Raw genomic sequence first — 22786 nt, forward strand, 5'->3', positions numbered from 1 at the left:
GTTAGGTTACATACTTCTCATTTTATGGCTTTCACAGTGCATTCAGTGGGAGGCTAGGACTTTATTTTGGCTCTTAAAGGCTGCAAGCTAAAGCCCTCAAGCAGAACATCTGACATAAAGCCTTTGTGAAGGGTACAACCAGCACAAATACTCAGAGCACACATGACAAAATCAAATCCTCTAGCACCCAACATTTTGCTGCTGAAAAGAAGTTCTGAGCCCTCATTCTGCAGATAAACCTTCAAAAGTAATAAAATTTAACTGGTGGAGACAACCTGAAAGAAAAACCCAGTGATGCGAACTCTGCCCTTCTTAAGCCTGAATGCAGTCTTAGCTCTGAAGTCCATCACTGTCAACTTTAGTCACTTAACTACAGATCATTTAGTGGATACATGGGGTATGAAATGGCAATGAAATGGACTCAGCTGGAAACTGGAGATATTGCTGGGAAGAAAACACAGTGAAAAGCACAAAGGTGTGGCAACAAACAACCACCAACGAGAGAAACAAGAAAATCTCTTCATAGCAGTCCATATGTGTCTGTGCTTTGCATTTGTGGCCCAAACAGTGCTGATAACACACCAGTGTTTTGGCTGTTGCTGAACAGTGCTTGTGCAGTGTCAATGCTTCTTTTCTTCTCATCCACTGCAAGTAGGCTGGGGGTGGACTGGAGGCTGGGAGTGGATATAGCCAAGAGAGTTGACTCATACCACAGGATGTCGCACTCTGCAATAAATCCTCAGGGAGACGAGAAGGAAGATGGGACATCTGTGGTTATGACATTTCTCTGTGCAAGCAACCATTATTGTGCTGAGGCCCTGCTTCCCAGGAAGCAGCTGGACATCTGCCTGCTGACAGGAAGGGGTGAATAAATTCATTTTTGATTTGCTTGTGCACATAGCTTTTACTTTCCCTATTAAACTGTCACTATGTCGATCCATGAGTCTTCTTGCCTTCCTTCTATTTCCTCTCCCTCTGCAGGAGAAAGGAGTGAGCGAGAAGCTGAGTGGGTGTTTGGCTTCTGGATGGGGTCAGCCCACCACAGCTCTGAAGGTACTGAGCAGATATTACTACATAAGTTTAATGAAGCTTCCAAAGACTGTACCTTGTCAGGAATAGAAAGGCAAACAGATCACAAAATAAATTTCTTTGAAAAAGAAAAAAAAATAAATCAAACAAAAACCAGTTCACCTGTTGCATAACTATGGAGGAGAATTATACAATTAAAGAATATACGAAAGCATAAATTTTGCTCTGTGAGCTAAAGTAAATGATGTACACAAGTTTTTAACAGTTCTCCAGTCTGCAGTCACAGTGCATTCACACATCACTGTAAAATTTGAGTTTCAACAGCTATATTTTAAATGCCAGAAAGCCAACCATGATTCTGAGTGGTGATTCTGCCCCTCTACTCCGCTCTGGTGAGAGCCCACCTGGAGTCCTGCATCCAGCTCTGGAGACCTCAGCGCATGAAAGACATGCAGCTGTTGAAGCAGGTCCAGAGGAGGGCCACCAAAATGATTCAAGGGCTGGAGCACCTCTGCTGTAAGGAAAGGCTGAGAGAGTTGGGGCTTTTCAGCCGGGAGAAGAGAAGGCTGTGGGGAGACCTGATTGCAGCCTTTCAGTACTTAAAATGGGCCTAGAAGAAAGTTGGAGACAAACTTTTTACAAGAGCTTTAAACTAAAAGAGGTGAGATTTAGATGACATAGAAGGAAGAAATTCTTCACCATCACGATGGTGAGGCACAGGCACAGGTTGCCCAGAGAAGCTATGGATGCCCCCTCCCTGGCAGCGTTCAAGGCCAGGCTGGATGGGGCTTTGAGCAACCTGGTCTGGTGGAAGGTGTCCCTGCCCATGGCACGGGGGTTGGAATGAGGTGATCTTTAAGGCCCCTTACAACCCAAACCATTCTATGATTCTATAAAATGATATTGTATCTTACACATGTGACAAGTGCTTAGAAGCACTGCATTCTAAATACATGTATTAATTTTGCCATAATTAGCTTACAGATAGGAGAACAATTTGTAATCAAGAGTAGTTAAGAAAAAAAAAATATTTTTGCAGGAGAAACTGTGGCATAAGGGAAAGGGGAGAACAACACATATTCCTTTATACAACTTTGGGTCCCTAGTATCATCCCATATGCTCAGGCAATACTCTCAGACATGCAAAACCTACTCATAGTTCCATGTAGTAAAAATCACCACGCTGGTATGCTGTAGCATACATAGCCACTTTGACCTGACAAAGGAGACATCCAAGATCTGACTACATCTTCAGACTGCAGGGCACCATCTGGGGCTCTGACACAGAGCCAAGTGATTTGCAGGATGGACACAACTAGTATGTTCTGGGGAGAGTGAGCTCTAAGCAGAGTGACAGGACCAGGGCCACCAGGCTTTAGGTTAGAGGATGACTGCTTGGCCCTCCTTCAGCAATCTGACCAGTAGGTCTAAATGTCTGACCTAGATCTATATGAACTAGTGCAGGGTGGAAAGATGGTCTGCAGTGGGTAGCAGGTCTTAGAATTACATAAAATACAGCCGAAAGACTCTCTGGATCACGAGTCCGGTATTCTAAAATTGTGAGTAATAAGACAGGAGGTCCACAGACTGCCTCCCCCACAGCCACAGATCCTAAACTCCATTCCAATATCCTGAAACAAGTTCTAGATTTGTACTGAAAGGCAAAAGCAAAAATGACAACCTAGCAAATTAAGAGGAATGAAATCAATGAAAGATAATATTGGGAAGGAAACTATGAACTTGTCCAGAGGTCTGTACTACGTACCTGCTTTCATCAGTTCAACCTGCCTGAAAAATATCATCCTGGCACCAAACCTAGTCATTAGCTTACTCCTGAGAGTGCAAAGATGACCCATCAACACAGAATCTGAGAAATTAATGTTGAAACATTCTGCCTGCCACATCTCTAGGTGTGGCAGATTTCCAGTGCTTGGTGACTTTCTAAGTGCCCAAGTGCAGTACAAACAAAAACTCCAATCCAATGGTATAAAAAATAAATCTCTCCTACGCCTGCCATGACACTTTGAAAAGACTTCACACACTGCCTTCCACAAAAGGTTTCTTTAGAGTATGACTTGCTCTTTTTTTTCACAAAAAGAACATTTAATTTTCTGCATTTACAAGAAATGCACATAATCTGACTATCTGAATGATACACTTTATGAAGTCTGTATTTCAAAAGCAATTTGCAAGTATTAGCCAGCAAACAACTCATCTCTTAAAACTTGAAATCTATTATCTGAACTAGAGCCTCTTAAGTACCTCTCATTTTTATAATTATTTTCACAGAATAGACCTTTTGTCAAGTTTCAGATTACACTTTCTTTTCGAATGTACTAATTTACGCATACTCAACATTAAATATTCATTAATATATTTAAAATGCAGATAATAGCTATGTGAAAGCATGTATCATCTCCTATAACATAACCAATTAAAAACTATTTTACCTGCCAAGTGAAACTAAATTAATAATTCAGACTGCTCCATAATACCACAATCAATGCAGCAGCTTTTAACCCCACTGAGAAAAATACTTTGTAAGATTACGATCTTTCAAATCAGAGATGATTTGTGGTTTGCACCAGGCATATACTTACATATATATATACATATTTATATATAAAAGAAAATAACCACAATTCGGCAAGATGGTCATGTAAGAAAACAAGAATACCCCAAATGCCTTGCAAAGCAAACATATCATTGCTTCTTGAAATTTAACCTTCTGTAACATGGATAACACTGGAAATATGTGAAAAATCACTAGCCACTGTCCGCTGCCACTCTGACACAGACTAGTCTTGCAATCTGCATGGGCAGCTATCTGTTTCTGGGATGTCTGTTCAGGTTGTGATTAACTCATCCACACAAAGACAATTGGATTTTTGCAGTCATTTATATCCAGCAGGTCTCATACGACAGAACCAGAATCACATGAAGGCTGATCTTAAGCTTTCAGCTTGAGCTGCATAAATGAGCAGTCTAGCCACTTTCATACTGTGTGAAGAAATAAATTTAGCACATCAGAGACACTTCTGTGCAATGTTAGCTCAAATACTTCTGCATGATGAACTCAGAAATGGGAATGTATGGTGAAGACATCTGAGTGATCCTGCCTGGATTCAGGCTGATTCATACAGAAGCACTCAGATGGTCCTGCATCATGCTCTTTCTAGACACTGCAAACCGCGGAATCAGCTTGTATGTAGCCTCCAGCACACTCATGCTAATCACAGAATGGTTTGGCTTGAAGGGACCTTAAAGCTCATCTGGTTCCAACCCCCCTGCCACGGGCAGGGACACCTTCCACTAGACCAGGTTGCTCAAAGCCCCATCCAACCTTGAACACTTCCAGGGAGGGGGCAGCCACAGCTTCTCTGGGCAGCCTGGGCAAGTGCCTCGCCACCCTCATAGTAAAGAATTTCTTCCCAATATCTAACCTAAATCTACCCTCTTTTTGCCTAAAGTCATTACTCCTTGACCTATCACTACACACCCTTGTAAAAAGTTCCTCTCCAACTTTCTTGTAGGGTCCTTCTAAGTACTCAAATAAAGGCCGCAGTCAGGCCTCCCTGCAGCCTTCTCCAGGCTGAACAGCCCCAGCTCTCTCAGCCTTTCCTCACAAGGAGGGGTGTTCCAGCCCTTTGATGATTATTGTCGCCCTCCTCTGGACCCACTCCAAGAGGTCCATGTCTTTCGTGCGCTGAGGTCTCCAGAGCTGGATGCAGGACTCCAGGTGGGCTCTCACCAGAGCGGAGCAGCGAGGCAACCTGCTGGCCATGCTGCTTCTGATTCAGCCGGGATACGGCTGGCCTTCGGGGCTGCGAGCGCACATTGCTGGGTCATGTTAAGCTTCTCATCAACTAGTACCCCCAAGTCCCTCTCCTCAGGGCTGCCCTCAATCCCTTCTCTGCCCAGCCTGTATTTGTGCTTGGGATTGCCCCAACCCATGTGCAGGACCTTGCACTTTGTTCTTGCACCAATTGTCCTGTGATGCTGTAGAGGACAGCAAAGGAACGCAGCAACACCTGCAAAATTCTCCTTGCTCCCCGACAGCTTTCTCGGACCTCAGTTCAGCACTGGCCATGCCAGATCCAGAATGATTACATGCACAACAACTGAAATGCCTTTTCAGCATGGCTGAAGAATCCATTTTACTTCAGTTTTTTATTATTTCCATTCTTTGAAATACCCCAGGATTCCTAGTGCTCCACATCAAGTACCTATGCTGTGCTCAGTATTCTCAAAGACAAATGTCTGCCTGGAAAACGTGATACACTTAGTTTTGCATCAGATCAAATTTAAATTTGAATTAGCATACCTAATCTATCCTATCACACTGTCAGTGTTTCTAGCCCAAACACAGTTGTCTTTTTTCTCCCACAAGTTTCTGAAAACTTCTTCTCCCACTGTAACCTCCCTGAACTGTCTAATCATTAGTCTCCATAGCACTTACTCCAGCCACAATGAGCAAAGAATACACCATGTATTTCTAATTTTTCTAACTAAATTCAGTTGGTCCTGTGCCACTTCATACACAAGGTGTTACTGAGCATTTAATTTAATTTCTCCAATTTTTATTCTTCACTTCAGCTGATCTTCACCCTTCTATTTGGCTGTTCTGTTAAGCTGAATCATTACTTAAAGTAAACTGTATGCCCTTGAGGTAGCGACTATTGAGTTTACCTACACTGAAAAGCATCTAACACTTCTAAAGTTGTCTAAAACAAATAAAGATGCTAGGATACTCTGCCTCCTAAAGCTTTCATTGAAAATGCTACAAATCACTTCTACAGAAAAGCTACACTCTAAACAAAATATTGCTTACAAATCAAATGGTTTTGCATGAACTTAGCATTAAAAAAAAGGTAAAGCAGTTTTTATGGGGAGCTCTTAAAGTTCTATGCTCTCAGCCACCATCACTGTGTATTTAGTGTGACTGCACACTGTATACTGGTACATTTCTACATTTAGCTTCTTCTCCGTCCTTCCAGAATGTGATGTCCTTTCTTCCAATTTGTGACTAGCATAAGCAAGATCAAGAAGTAATATAACTTATGGGCTATAAATCATCTGTGACAACGGCTATTGTTTAGATATACAGCAGTCTTCTCCAAAACAACTCTATAGGAAAAAAGAATTTGAAATAATTTTTATAGGCTTTGGAAGGAATGTCTAATGCAGTATGATGAAGCTAGGCTAAGCCAAGTACAGCATCCTACTGTGTAATACAATTGTTATTAATGAGGTAGTGCAATAGCTAAAGCTATGCTAGTATTCCCAATACACATTCTCTTTCAGAGCATATTTTCAGAAATTCCTACATAGCATTAAAAATTTTCTACAGAGATAAAATTAAAATGCCACTGACTGAAGTTCTCTAAAATATGGCTGGACATTTTTTCTGCTATCAAATGATAAAAATATAATAACTTCCATAGTTTCAGATTAGTTTTAAAAGTACTTGTAGAGAGCAGTTAATTGTAACTATCTTTATGATGTACTGCCATGTCCACTCAGGCTACATTTAGCACAAAGTAAGGAGCCAAACATGAGAGTGAAAATCTGTCTTTCCTAGAATCAACTGAAGACTAAGTTTGACCTCAGGATACATCTTCAGACTTTGGTTATCCAATGTTATCAAGCACATAGGTCACCCAAGTACAATTACTAGGTAGGATGCTCCTGTACATTGTTCTTGCACTACCTGATCTAGTTAGTGGTGTCCCTGCTCGCTGCGGGGGGGTTGGACTAGATGACCTCTAGGGGTCCCTTCCCACCCAAAACTTTCTATGATTCTATGATTCTATGATTTACATGTAACAGTCATAGCCTCTGGAGAGCCTGCTCCACTTCACCTCACTCTCCTTTCTTCCTTATAATCCAGCTTCAAAACAAAGCCCCATAGAAGCAAGAAAGGTACATGCATTTGCACTCCAGCTCCACTACCTTTTGATCTTCTCTGTTCATCTCCAGGTGCAATCCTATCCAACGCAGCAGGAGCATGCCAAGAGACAGCTCAAGAAAAAAACCCTGTATTTCCTCTACTCTCTTAGGCTAAGCAGTCTCACTTTTGGACACAAGACTCACAGTTTGTCACTGAACTTCCAGTCAGCTCCATCTGTGCCAGGTCTCTTCCCTCTCCACAGACAAAGGACCCCTTACAAACCAGTATCTGGGGCACAAATGAGTAGAGAAGGTGACATGTGAGCTACATTTGGGCCATAGTTTACTAGTTGAAGGGTTTTGCTGCAGAGATTTCAATACCCATGGCACTAAAATGTGCCATTTTAGTGCACATTCTGTACATCATCTATTCAGCTAGGAAAATACTGAGAAACATTTTTTACAGTATCCATTTTGATGTTTAAGAATTGGTTTTCTCCACTGTGCTCAAAATCACACTTTCTGATTGCTTTTCATGAAGAACTATTTGAACAATTGAACTCTACCTGTAATAAATTATAATAAAAAGCACACTGCACGCAAAAATACAGCAAGTCTGTTCCCACAAAACATGCACACCCATGTACGAAAAATGACAGAATACTGATGTAAGACAAGTAGAAAAAACCCAACTTGTCTTAAAGTGCAAATAAGAATTGAAGATAAGATGATGAGAAAATGCACATGAGACTTAAAAAAAGCAAAGGCAGTGGTCCAAAGCCTGTAGCGTATGGAAGGGCAAAAAGAGACAAACTGCTGCCAACGGCACAGGGACAAAATTAGGTAGAGAAACTTAGAACAGACAAACAGATACTCTGAATTTCATCTAACCAGACCACTGTATTTGCTGAGATTCCAAATGCTGAACAAAATGTTTTGGAAGCAAGAGGAAAATGTATCTTTGTGGCTGAAGGTGATGAAATAGTGGTTTAGATAAAATGAAACAGACAATTCATATAACGTGCTGCTAGAGATAAAATTCAGTAAGATCTTCCACTGCTATTGGCTGAGACAGGTTTCAAAGAAGCTCAATATAGGGAACATGCAGAGAACAACTGGGAGCCCATCTCAGCACTCTGGCTGAGCAACCACCTCCTACCTCAGCACTCCATTAAAAAGTGAGATTATATCTTACTAACAGTGGATCAAGTTAATCCCAAGAGATCCTCATCACATTCTGTCCCCATTGTGGCAGGTCACATACTGTACTTCTCAGCATATGTCTCTAAAATTCAGTACTGCTCACAAATTCATACAAAAATAGTTTCAGTGCACTAGTTCATGCCACATTTATACTTAAGCTAAAGGGAACTGGGATATTTTTCGAATAAAGAAACCCAAAAGACAGACATCCACACAGTGGTTAATATCATTCTAAATACAGAAATATTCCATAGCTTAACAGATTTCAATCCAGAAAGATTCATCTAGTAGTAATTCCAATGCATTATTTATATACTCCTAAACCAGCTTACTTTTAGAAGCCAGACTGGTCTGTTGTGCTGTGCTGTGCTGCAGAGGGCAACAACATATTGCCACAGCAACTATAAAAATGGTGTTCTGCTTTTCAGTTTAGTAGTTTCCTGTAGGAGAGATCTGATCATCCAAAAGAAACCTGTTTCGGTTCAGCAGTTTTTCTAATGTGTAACGACAAAATTCAGTTTGCTGCTATACCAAAATCAGTATTCCTCTTTACTGTAACATAACTAACATTCTCATTTCGGTGTGGATTTTGGACTGGCCTCAAGTGAAGTACTACTTAACAGTACAGAGCTCTGTCATTATGCATCAAAGAGGAACTACCAGTCTGCCTCTATCTAATCCTAAAACACTGCCGTCACGTATCTTTTCATACGACCTTGCCTGTTTTGCAGCAACTGAGATTGAGTACCAAACCCACTTGACACCTTGAAAAAATGCAAATAATAAAAACCAAATGCAATTGTCCATATGCAATGCTACATTTTTCTCTTTGCTATTCCAGAATCCTACTTTTCTAATGTTGTCAGTAAAACAGAGAAGTAGCTCTCTAAACCATAGAAACTGCGCCAACTCTGCTGCTAACAGGGCAGAATATACTTAATAGTATCTGCTTCTGTAACATGCAAGATTAAGTCTGTGATCTTAACACCTATGATAAGTATATTCAGTACACATCAGACTTTAGGAATATAAGCAAATTAATCTGACTGAAGAACAGCAGGTCCTGTCTAGGACATGCTGCTTCTGATGTGCCAGTGCTGCCAGGGCTGCTACCATGGGGCTTGGTTTCTACAGATTTTCTGTTTATGACTGGTATTTTTTTCCATTTTCAAAGTTCATGTACACCACTTCCCACGTTAGTGCACTCAAGTCTCCTACGTTTACCTACTGTGCTGGTTTTGGCACCGAAGCCTGGTCCTGCTCTACTGACTGAGTGGACTTTGCACCACCTCTCCTACCCTGAAAGACTCCTATGACAGATGGAACCCAAAGTCATGGACTAAATTAACTCAATGGACATTTTGGAGGGATGGCCCATAGACTAAGGGAATGATATCTGTGTGTATATATCAAAAGACAGGAAAAGTGGTGGTGATTTATTAGAAAGTGTTGGACCAGAGCATGACATAGACGGTACAGAATCAGGGGTGGATAATGTTCTGGTTTCAGCTGGGATAGAGTTAATTTTCCTCTCAGTATCTGCTATGTTTTGAATTCAGTACAAGATGAATGTTGATAACTTGGATGTTTTCAGTTGTTGCTATGAAATCAAGGGTTTATTTCCAGTCTCCCGTATTCAGCCAACGAGCAGGTGTCCAGGAGCTGGGAGGGAATACAGCCAGGCAGGCAGCCCAAGCTGGCCAGCGGAAATATTCCGTACCATAGATGGCATGCTCAGTTTAGGAATGGAGGTTGGCAGGGGGGCATGAATTTTTCTTTCTTGTTTCTGTGGGTTTGAGTCCTCTCTTGTCTTGCAGTTTGAACTTTTCTTGGAGTTCGGTCTTTTTTTGGAATTTCACGAAATCCACAATTTCCAGGTTCCACAATTGCTGCTCGGGGACTGGATGCAAAATTGGTTGTCAGGCGGTGAGAAAACTGTATAGTATACAGTTTGTTTTCCTTATTCATTATTATCAGTATTATTATTAGTATTAGTATTTCCTTTGTTGTTTTATTAAACTGTCTTTATCTCAATGCATGAGATTTCCCTTTTGTCCATTTCTTCGCCCCACCCTGCTGGGGGAAGAAGGGGACGGGTGAGCGACTGGCTGTCTAGTGCTTAGCCACCAGCTGCTGGGTCAAACTACGACACCTACCTTTCTAAAATTTTCCTAACCATGAGCAGTTATCTGAAGATAAAACTTGCCACATCATAAATTGTGCCTGAAATTAACAAAGTGGTTAAAAAATACTGAGAAAACACACAAAAACAAAGAATGTACATTTGTTTCCATATGAATTACTGTTACCCAGTTTTACCTCTTTCCAGAATCTCAAGTGTAATGTTTCATTCTAATCATATACGCCATTTACTCTTACAATAAACCTTCTGCTATATCCAGCTGGAAAACAGAACACTCTTAAGTCATCCACTCTTTCCAATTCAGGGAGCCCACAGAATGTAACACTACACATTGCATGGTTACTTTCACTACTTGATGTTTTTCCTTCCTTCACCATGTCTGCAGTTAAGCCCTTCGTTATGTTTTAATGAATGTTTTTGCTCTGTTTCTTATGAATTAAATAGCTTTCTATGACTTATTTTCTTAACCAGTGGATTGCTTTGCATGAAAACTAATATGACAAGAACAATAGTGGAGTAGGCACACAGTTGGAGTTTTGTTTATCCACTGAAGTGCATTTCAGAGTTGCACATAATTCTAGCTCTCCTTTTCCTAAGATACACTAATTTTAACCTGAAAATGGAAGCTGAGATACTCTAAAATAGATCTATTTTGATCCTCTAATTTTATTTTTAAAAAAAGTCCATGAAACTCTTTTTTCTTAGCCCTCTTTTTTTTTTTTTTTTGTTAGACATTTCTTCATTTTCTATACAGTTTCTACCAAACCATGAATTAAAATTTTTGCATTTATGGAATAATTACAGAATTATCTTTCTTCACCAGTTGCTTCCTCTCAGACTCCCTTAGCTAAGACCACATTTTAGTTCTCAAGCTGCTAGCTAATTAACTGCAATTTGCTTCAGAATCTGTATTAGCAGTGCACTTTAGCAATAAGTCTAAATCACAGTCAAAATTCAAAATGGCTTTTAAAAGCTATTGAATGAAATACAAATGAAATAGATAACACCATTAAAAGTTGGGAGAGGCATCAAATGCTTTCTTTGAGTAAGTGCTCATAATGTTAAACATTTATTTACTTCTATATACTTTTACTAATCATACAAAATTGATTAGCAAAAGTAATGCAAGCTCTCCTCACTGTATATGCAGAATAAAATGAGATACACAAAGATTGAAATATGATCACTTAAACTTTTTCTTTTCGAGCTACAAAAGATTAAGATTTTATTAACCATTTGTCAAACTGTTGGATTTCTTTTATGAGGACTACGGGCAGGAAGCCTTACTTAATGAAGATGAATATGTTTCTTTCTAATTGATGGCATTTTCAAAAATGTGACATCGTTACTGAATCTGAACTAACCATAATCACACTCTTAAAATTTCAGTTATACGAAGAATAAATTCTTGGCTTTATACACACAATGTGTATTTCTTCTTTGCCCATAAACAAGATGTGAGTGTAGCACCCTGCAGACTTGCTGCTCAGTGGCTCTTAAACCACTAATGCTATAGCACCATCCATGCAATACTACTGTTTCAGCAAGAGTAAATCATAGATGTATCAGGCCAGGGACTGTGAACTCTGCAACTGCATGTTAACACAGAAGCACTTCAGTCATCTTTATTTCAAACTTTATTGTGCTGTAAACATAAGTTCAATCAGTTAAGTATGGAACTTAAAAATTGCCAGGTTATTTTGAGAACTTATCCACACCAGGAGTCGTTTTGAACACTGAAATCAGAGTTTCCACCCTTCCCGAGTTGGATAGGTTTCCATTAATATTTGATCTCCAGTGCTTTTATAATCACTCAAGGAAGTCAATGAATAAAGCTGATGCAGATACAGCACAAGCCGCACAGAGTCAAAATGCGCTCCCACTATTGCATCCCTCCATCTTAATTCTGAGAATTCACAGCTAGTCAGTCACTGCAACTGAGTATTACTCCATATTAAATCCACTGCCGTTTGGTACAGAACTCAGGCTACGGGATTAGGTCTGTTCCCTCTTTCCTTAATTTACGCATCTTCTCCAGGGCCTCATATTTCCCTAACAAGGGTCATAGTTGAGACCTTGTAGTTACTGCTTGCCTTCTCCAGATGTGATTTCATTTAATTTCATGTCCTTCTCTTCCTGCTTCACTTTGGTACCAACACTAAATAATGCTTTTAGCCCTCCAACAACCGAGGAATCCATGAGCAGTCTGAGGGTAATCCTTGTTACCAGTATCATCATGGAAAGCGTGACTGCAATCCAAATACACAAACACATGACAAGACACCTGAAGGATTTACAGTTTAAATACAAACATGACAGTGCAAGAAAAAGAATTATAAACTAATGTACAAATGAAAAAGACAAGCATACATCTAGTAAACTAAGGTCACAAGTTAAACCTTTGAAGCCTAGTGCCTTCACTACAACACTGTTATCTGCTAGAGAACATCTGCATGGACTTCAAAACTCAAGGCTGCAGGGCAAGATATCCACACCTGACAGTGTGGGTAAACAATGCAGTGTATCTCACCCATCTGTTTATCTTGAGTTCCGATTAACACTGGGAGCATGAAAGCAAACTCATTTCATGGAAACTGACCACTTAGCTACCTTTGTAAGATAAAACTTTCATGTCTTACAAAAGATAGAAAGGAACTGGTGATATGTCAAGTTACAAAATGAAGCAAAAAGGCCAATAACCTTTCTGATGGATCGGGAGTATTCACAAGAGGATACTGCAGTTCTGAAGCTGGCTATATAGTTTTCCTCTACGCAAAATGATTGTGAAGAAAAATGAAACAAAACTGGAGGCACAGTTCTGTCCAAGATCTTTCAGAAAATTATTACAAGATTCAGACATCAGCAAACAATGCAAACTTGCAACAAGATACATGCAAATGGGAATTCATAACAGAAATACTTCTTCTGAGTTACAGCAACAATAACAAGAATCATTATTAATACTGGCAATTCCTAGACTTAAGCAGTTATTATCACACCCTAGCAATACACCAGAAACCTAAAAACCTCCCACGAACACACGCGTGCGTACATACGCACACACACACAAAGCGCAGGCATCCCCCTCGCAGGCACTAAGAGCTCTCTCCGCAGAGCAGGCGGAGGAAGGCTGCGTCCCTCCGCTGTCAGCAGGCTGGCTCGGTCCCACACCCACACCGCACAGCCTGCACCAGCGCAGGCCTCCGGGATCAAGGGTGGCTCTGGAGCTCACATAATCACTTCTATTCACAGTCCAAGTTTACATACTTCAACTTCATAATAGTCTGCATTCTGTCACAACACCATGTTTACGGGCGCATTTTGGCTTATAGCAAGACAGTAAAAATGTTTGACAGACAAAGTCATATTACAAAATAAATTCAGGAAAGCAGCCTATGCATTTACAAAGAAAGTCCAAAGCCTCAACAGGTCTGTTCTCCTGGACCGCTCTCAAGCTTCAATTAAAGGTAAAACTGAGATGCACAGTTCCTTTAACAGAGAGAGCTTAGAAAAGATTCACCTCACATTAGAGTCCTGCTGCACTGAAGTACTTCTCAAAAAAGCACTTAAATGGAATACTTCCCATTGTCATTTATTAAAACTCTTTCATTCCATCCACTCAGAGGTTTACGAGTTTTTCTCGTTGTGAAGTTTCACTATCTGATTGCTTATGCCTACGTGGTAAGTATGCTGGAAACCATGGTTACAAAGTACTACAGATCAGCTTTCTATTGTAAGTGCCACTGTAACAAAATGTACCATTTTTACAAGGAGGGGTGTCAGAACGCTGAAAAAAAAGGAGGACAAGTGGTACTTGCAAGAAAAGGGTGGATACCTACACTGGCACACAAGAGCAGAGCAGCCACCAAAAAAAGTACGTGGCAGATGAGCACCTCCTTTTGCGACAAGTCAGACCATATAGAGGAAGCGATTTTCTAGATCCACATTTTCCTGGGAAGGTACCACAGTGATGGGAAACACAACTGCACTAGTCACATGTGCTGCTTGACACAGATTCTGAGAAGTAGGCCTGTTTAAATTTTCCATACCATGATCACAGAATTTCACCAGCGTTAAAGAAATCAGTGCAATACCAAAATATCTTCACCTTAAAACTACTATTTGAAACCAGGTGATGTGTTTTGCATAGTTATTTTTTAACTGTTTGTACTTTGAAAACCTTATTCTTACTGATTAGACATACCACATTGAACAACTATCATTTGCTGTTTGAAACTTCAAAATAATGTGGGAATTGGTTAAACATGGTTTAAAAAGAAAAAATCTAAAAGTGTATTTTTCTTTCTCAGCTATCAGAGACTTGGAAAATTTGTACATTTTACTCTTGAAAGTAACATCTAACAAAGATTAAAGTGGCTGGAGAGACTGCAGATGACATCACTGTGTAAATGCTCATACACGCTGTGCTTCTGCATGATCATTTCATTTAACAGAAACAGCGAGGCCTGGAATTTTTAAAGCCGTTTTAGGGACTCGGACACGTAAGCATCTTCAGACTTCTTAGAAAACAAGTATTCAATATTCAGACATCCAGATCTTGGAAACGTTCTTTACTCTCAGTTTCAGAGAAGCAATTTACAAAATAAGAAGAAGTTTTCATGATATCACCATGAAAATTTAAATCTTTCTTAAAAAAAAGCACCTTACCAAAGACGAAAGAATATATGCACGCCATACTGAAAAGTCTCATAATATGTCCCAGACCCTTCTCATTTTCAAGCTGGTTCTTACATTTAATTGAGAGAAACAGCCTCTATGTATCTCTCTCTCAATCCTGAATTCACTGCTCTGCTTCAGCATTGTACTATATTCTAAAGGCTCTGTTGACTGTATGTAGGAAAGAGCTTGAAGTTACTTGGTGCCTGAGCGGAGTGGAACTGAGTAAGGATAGCAGAATATTAAGGGTGAAAATCATTCAGGAGCAAAGAACTAATGAAAGATCCATACATGAATTATTTCCTATATACCCTATTGCACTAAACACAAACCAATGAAAACAATGTAATATCTAACCTAAGCACAGTCCACTCAGAAAAGTTTAGTATTTCTCAATAAGGCATAGATATTAAATTAGACTTGACGGTTATAAAATGTAAAGCAATCTCATTTAAAAAAAAATCTGTAAAATAAGGTTTACGTGAGCTTTACATGTCACTACACTTCAGCAATGGAATATTCACAATGGCATACCTACCTGAAGTGGCAATGATTTCTTGAGTAGATACTACTCTGATGAAAGTTAGTATGTTAGCTCTTGCTGGCCACACAGTATTTTGTAGCAGGAATTTTATGATGAGAAATTTTCTTTTCAAGGCATACATATCATTAGTCTTTCTACTGAACTCCAGAGCTAATAAAAACTGTGGTATTCATTTTAAGATACATTCCCAGACTTTCTCCCCTTCCCCTCACCAAAAACTGCATGACCATCTGCGGTCTTTAATTCTGTTCTCTTTTAGATGGTTTGAAGAAGGAAACCATGGTTGTATAATTGATAAGAATATGTATCATTGCTGTTAGATTTGCAGACAAAATATTTACCTGCTAAAGACTTTTATGTTAAATAGCAACAATCAATTCTTCACTCAAAGAGAAAATATTTGTGTTACAATAAATAATAAAGACAAACATCTTTTAAAACACAGATTTTTCTTAACTGTGAAGTTAATCCAAAATGCCTTTAATTAGAAGTTAGGAAATCCTGAAATGCTAGAGATTCTCAATTAGAACATTTGAACATTTAGTTTTCTTGTAATCACATTGATTAAATTTTACTGTATTTTTTCACACTTCAAACTTATTATTATATTACAAAACAACAAGAAGGCCAACAGAAAGTACTCATATATACATACCAAGGTTTGATTTTACACAGAGAAACCTGATTGCGTTGAATTGGAAAAACTACACGTAGCAAGAGGTCATAAATCCTTGTCTGAAGGATACCTGACTCTAGATAGTACCACATTAAACCAGTATTAAGAGACAGCATGAAAAAAAAGTCAGAATGATTCATAATAGCAGGCCAAACTTTATAAAAAAGTACCCTAACTAACTTTAAACACCTACTTGCTTCTGTAGCCACCATTCTCCCCTTCTTTGTTTTCTCCTTAAGCTTTTCAACTTGTTTCTTTCTCTCTTACTCAGCTTTTGGTGGAATGAAATACTGATAGGCTGCACAAGACCAACAGCTGTGATGTACTGTTCCTCTTCTACAGCACTCGTAGGTGAAGAAAGGTTCATTACAAAAGGTGACCCATCAGCAACGTTACTCCCAGAAGATTGTCCAGTAGCTTCAAAATCACACTCACTTTCTGCTTCTCTGTGTACTAATGTGGAAAAGGAAGCAACTCGAAACCTTTTCAGTAGTTTGTCAGCACTGAAACCACATAGGTCCTGAAAAGAACTACCATCTTTCCTACCAGACTCCAATTGCAAGTCACTGCTTGTGTCAATAGGTGGATTTTCATTTCGGCTACGGTAAATTGTTTCCATACTGCAAGCTTCATATAACGCAGGTGACAAAACAAGTGTCTCTCTGATATTTAAATCCAAACTACGTGATCTTCTGTGAAAATGTTTTACAGTGCATGCATCATTCACAGGACAGGAAGCAGAAAGATTTCTTTTTTTATTTAATGCCTTTAAGGGAAGTTTTTCACTTTCCACCTCAAATCCAGGAGCTCTTACTTCTAGAGAAAGTGCTTCTGTTAATCTTTCAGTACCATTATTATTTCTGGTCATGTATGAAAGACCTTGATTTTTGATTTCCAAAGTTGCAGTTCCCGCTTCACGAAAGGTATCCTTGCTAAAACCAGACTGGATTTTGAGGCAAGGTAAGTGTTTTCCTGGTGATTTTGCCAATTTAATAGAGAAAGCTGGCTGACAGTCAGTCCGACTTTTGCAGAAATGTATGTTTACTAACTGTCCACAGGAACATTTTGTGTTGCAAACAAAGCCCCCTAAGCAGGCCTCACAGAACGGACAGTGCAGTTTTCCAATTGTCCACTGTGCCTATTGACAAGAAAAGAAGAAAAACACCCAACACATTCATTGTAAATAAACGATTAAGAAATCCTTACTAGAGTTACATTTCTCCTTTAATGAAAGGGTTTGCTTTTTGTTTTTCAAACACAATAAAAGAGACTTCACAGCAGAAAGAAAAAACACCATAAATAATATTCTGGTCAAAACTCTGCTTACTGCAGTGATAACTAATGCTAAGAAATCTCGACTATACACTTCAAAATGCAGGGACTTTGAAATATGTTTAAAATATGTTCACAGATAGAATAATGCTGCAACACTAATGAAAACACTAGATCCTTTAAAGCGGTGAAATCAATTTACCATGTTAATCTGGAATTGGCAAGCACATTTTCCCAGCTGAGTGTTCTGAGTGCTGATACATTTCTTGCATACTAAGTACAGTGGAAGGAGATTTCTTACAAAGAGAATACAGCTTTTTACTTTGCTTACCCCACTAAAGCTTGAAGTGGTACTTGTATTTCAGTGTATGTAGTATTAAAACAATCCGAGTGCAGATACCATGACAATCCTTAATACTCTATCTAAAAGGAGACAGTTATTTTCATTATCTGAAATTCTATAAATTTAATTTTAATCCTAAAGGCACTTTTTCAAAAGAAAATATGTATCAAAGACCTACAAACTCCTACATATTTGCAAAACTAATAGTATTTTCAGTAAATATATTAATCTGTCAGCAGAAACATTTTTGAGGATTAAAGTTATACTAGTATTTGCAGGACCAAAGCCCAGATGAGGAACAACATTATCAACTCCAGTCATGCATTACTCACTAGTGTGCCTAAACTGGGGTTGAGCCATGAATGCAGAAGCTGCCCAACATTTCTACTTAAAGCACTGCTTTCAGTTGCAAATGTCTCTCAAGGCAGTTTGGGAAGATCATTCCATGACTGAAGCTTGTCTGACTCAAAGCTTCAGAAAGTTTCAGTAAAACCAATTCTGCAGTTTCAGAAAAAAAAAACAAACTTGTGCGGAAGAAAGGTTACTATTCACATGCAATGCTACAGAAAGTTCTGGAAACTCTTACTGGAGAAACTTACTCCTGCCTTGTGGATTAAAACCTCACAACATCAAATACATGCCTTTCATTGCACCTATGAGAATCTTTTTAAACCTGGACATGTTTTTAAGTCAGAGAAAAAAAATCTTGGTTTACATGTGCCCAAGGGCTTTCAAATTCCTGAAGATTCCTTGAACATGCATAGTCTCTCTCAGTTTATAGTGATGACCAACTTATGCATATGCCATTCCCAAAGAAGAATGAAGCTGGTTCAGAGATTCACTGTAAGTCTCCCACACTCCATTTCCCAGATGCTATGCGCTAGGCATTAAAATTCAGGGAAAAGCGCTTTCTAGTGCCTTTAGTAAGTCTTTCTGGGCACTCAAGCACTATGGAATAGTAAGCGGGATCTCCAAATGGAGAGGAGGGGTGATTCGTGAAGGTTAGGGAAGAAGGCTAGGAGCCTGGCAAAAATCGGAATGCAAGAGATGGTCTATGTCCTATGTGCACAGAGACCAGAAGAAGAGGTGCAGTACAAGGAAGTCCAGGACTAATTTAGCATGAGTTTGGCAACGGACTGTAGAAGCATTGACTCAGTAAGAGAAGTAACAGCCTACTAGTGGAGGAGGTGGTAGGGGGAAAATCAGCAAGATCTGAAAAGGAGCTAAGGGTACACATATTTAATGACGGACTGCATAAAGAGGAGAAACTAGGAAGCGTTAGCCAAAGCAGCTAAAACAAGTGATGAGTGATGGGGAAAAGAAAAGGCAAGTCAATAAAGGTCACTAGCAGCACTAGCTAGATATTTGTAATTATTGACGATTATCCATACACTTACACGTGTATGAAACCCAAAGAGATTGGTTAAGAACAGGGACAGATGGCAAAAAAGAGCTGGCTGGGAAGCAGTGGGTTGTTACAGCCTGCAAATAGACTTTGTGCTTATGTAAAATGATTTAGCCTTTGATTCAGGAGTCATACAGGAGAAAACAACACATGATCGCAAAATTATTCTGAGCCCAGGAGGATCTGGGGAATCTCAGAATTGTTTAAAAAACGCACACACTTCTCCATAAACCCACAGGATCTTTCCAGAGAAATCAAAAGTGAAAAAGGCAAGAGTTCCCAGGATATTAAAGGACAAAATGAACACCAAGATATTGAAGGTGTTCACTGAGAATTGCATTCTCTGCCTCTGCCACCAAAGGAGCATTGGTCCCCTGCAACCTTGAGCAAACCTATTAAGCCTTTTTATAGGTAGACTATGGGGTTTTTTATCTCCCAGGTCTCCAACCTGACCCTCTAGGCTTTCAAATGCATAAGGCTGACCATTTACAGCTAAAGGCCAAATGAATTAATTCTAGTATCAATATTGAATCAAATTTTACTGAAATACTGTAACATGCAAAGTACTGTAAAAAACTGCATCCTTACGATCCGGCATTCAAGAATAGGCAATTCTGTAACGTGGGGAAATACCTCATCACCCCTAATACCTACACACCCTCTCAAGCTTAATCTTTCTGAAACAGAGACACTATTCTGTCATGCACTATTGAAGCATAAGAGATCATTAATTTTAAAAAGAGTTTCATTAATGTTTAACAAAATAAAACAGAGCAAAACAATGAAGGAAGATGAAACAAATTTTCTTGATTTTTGAATGCTTAATTTTACAGTCATAACAATTTTTTTCTTTGTGCACCATTTTCAGGGCAGATTTGCTTAGATCAGAAGTTACTTGCAATATAGCAAAACTTTGACACTAAAGTCTAACCAGAAAGGAATGCAGATATCATTTGCCTCAAAATCAAAGACTCATCAGAGAAATACTGTAGGACAAAACAAAGCCACTGTTTCTGCTTATTATATCTGTGCAACAACATTAACTTCTAGACACAAAATAACTTCAAAAAAGTACTCAAGTAAAGCAATCAGTACAACAGGAAAGTTGTGAGACGGTTCGTAATTTCAAACGGGCAGTCAAAACTCAAAAGCAGTGACACCGGCATGTTATCAGACCTTTGCAGAAAGGCAGCTACTTTCTATTTGCATTACATAATAGCATATGAACTATAAATGACATCACATCATATTCCAACAACTGGTCTACAACAAACCCACAATCCAGTTTTACGGAGAAAAATGCTTCTTACTGTCACTGTCAATATACGTGTTAGTACTTCAAGATACAATGATTAAGACAAACCAAAACCCAGAGCCTAGGTAATTAATATAATTTTAAGCATTGACAGAATATGCAGAAGTGTCCATGACAGTTATCTGAACAAACATAAATACATTCTTCTACAAATCAGGAGGAATGGAATTTATCACGTGCAGGTTTTGTGCACACATGAAAAAAAAGCATGTAAGAGGGAAAAAAGCCTCTGCAAATGGCAATGATAGAAGTTACTGAGCAAAATTCCCTCAGTTAGAAGGTCTCTGTAATATACATGAACCTTGGCAGAACAGCACCCTTGAAATTTGTTCTCCTTACTTATCTCACATTTTGATCAATGATAAAGATGCAAGGAAAAAAACATCTACCTTTTCAATGTCACAATTCACCCATGCTGGAATGGATTCCAGGTTCCCATGCCACATGTTGCAAGACTCCTGAGTAGCAGCTGAAGGCTGTGATGTCTGCTAAAATAAGAATTATTGTAACGATATTCAACATTCATGTAAGTTTTTTTTTGTTTCAATATAGCCAGAAGTCAGGTTCCCAAATTCAGTAAATATTTTATTAACAAATGATAAAACTCAAAGCTGTTGGTGCATTCTTTAAGCTAAGTTGTCAATACTTCTCTCTTTCTCAATCTAAGGACATTGGTCAGACTCCACTGTGGAGATGGAGGCATCTGGAGGTGGTTTGATTTTGTTTACAAGAACAGAAACTGTGCAATTGTTATCTTCCCAGTATATTCAGAAACTGATTTCAGAAGCACTATCAGCTGGCACAATTTTCCAATAAAGACATGAAAATTTAAGTTCTAGTTTACATGAGGACTGTGGTCAGTACTGCACAGCTATGCCACAAATAGCTTTAAATTAATTTTCTAATGCTTGTTAGAATAACTAGCAGAGAAACCAGGGACTGTTAGCAACTTTTGACTTTTTACTGCAATGATGTTACCAACTGAAGAGAAAACAAAATCCAAAAAAAGCTGTAACATTTCACTAACTGATATTAAAATAAAAACAATTACCTAACTACCTTTTAGCACAGAAGTGATACAAGTGAAATGAAATCTTTTAATATGGTTTAGAATGTCAGTAAAGTTATAAAGATGGCTAAAAATATAACAAAACTCTGGTGAGTGTTAACGTCTTAAAATCAGTTGTTAACATTTATGAATATGGAAAATTGTTGACTCTTATGTTATGAAACTCATGGGAATAAAGGTTTTATTATGCTGAAAATTGAAAGCAGGGCTAAGCTTTTAAAAATTCTCCAAGTAATGACAGCAGACAGATAGATCTGTTTGCTGTGTCCATGCTATCATCTTCCTCCTATGTATGCAGAGTACCTGTACTTCAATTTGCATATAATTCTGATTTAAAGTGTTTATACTGCATTCGTCACTTCAGCATTTGGTTTTAAGATTTGTTCTAATATTTTTCTCTTTCACTCCTATTTCAGCTATATCTTTGACTGAAGGTCTAAAATTCATCACTGAAAGTCAACATACTGAAAACACTACTCTTCTCATCTTCGTACAATCTTTGCCTCCAAAAGTCTCGGGAAGTAGCATTAAATTACTTTTTGTTTATCTGTTATCTACACAATTAGAGAAGGAGCTCCTTAACTCTTGCACACAATGAAGGTGGACCTGCATTAGCCACCAAAAGCTCCACCATGGGTCATGGACAAGGATACCTCCTTCTTTTCACTACATTTTTTCCATCAAAGGAGGTGAAATTTCCCCACACCCCCCCAAAAACTGCTTCAAACCATGCACAGAAGAAAAATCCCTCAAGTATAAAGCATGAAAAATATTCCAGACCCTCAATCTCTGTAAGCAGAGTGATTAAAGCGGAGTTTACTAATAACACTAATTATATCAGGCTCTTAAAAAATAACGTTGTTGCTCTACTGGTTATACACTTCTTCAGTGCCAAAAAGAACGTTGCTGCATTTCTAGTGCTTTAATAAAAAAGATCAACACCTTCCCTTCTATTGGCTTTTTTCACTTTGATTCAAGATCACAGGATGTAAGCAGTCTTCTTAGCATATTTGGAAAGACTCTAACTCTTTACAATTACTAACTGCCATTATAAAGTACCAGGAAATACTCTGTCATTGTTTTATTCTGTATGATTATTTTTCTGTTTAATTTAATAAAGGTGAAGTAAATTATTAAGTTGTATTTTAGCCTTGCAGGGCACCTCCCTGCTCAGGGCAGGCTAATCTTCTGAAATATGTTCGCGCACAGACTATCCGCAAC

General features: G+C 38.8%; 1 protein-coding gene across 6 annotated transcripts in view; it reads right to left on the reverse strand.

The window, feature by feature from the left end:
- Positions 1–22786, reverse strand: part of RNF180 (ring finger protein 180) — a 75212-nt gene that overhangs the window by 45834 nt on the left and 6592 nt on the right. For 4 of the 6 annotated variants that reach the window (XM_075447308.1, XM_075447306.1, XM_075447304.1 and 1 more), the window contains exons 3-4: positions 20886–20984; positions 16355–17299 (exon numbers count right to left, since the gene is read on the reverse strand). In XM_075447308.1, coding sequence (XP_075303423.1) covers positions 16355–17299; positions 20886–20984 — 1044 coding nt within the window. The remainder of the gene's footprint in view (positions 1–16354; positions 17300–20885; positions 20985–22786) is intronic. The other 2 variants (XM_075447309.1, XM_075447307.1) reach the window with 1 other exon arrangement.

The sequence above is a fragment of the Opisthocomus hoazin genome, chromosome Z (genome assembly GCF_030867145.1).
Source record: "Opisthocomus hoazin isolate bOpiHoa1 chromosome Z, bOpiHoa1.hap1, whole genome shotgun sequence".
Classification (NCBI taxonomy): Eukaryota; Metazoa; Chordata; class Aves; order Opisthocomiformes; family Opisthocomidae; genus Opisthocomus; species Opisthocomus hoazin.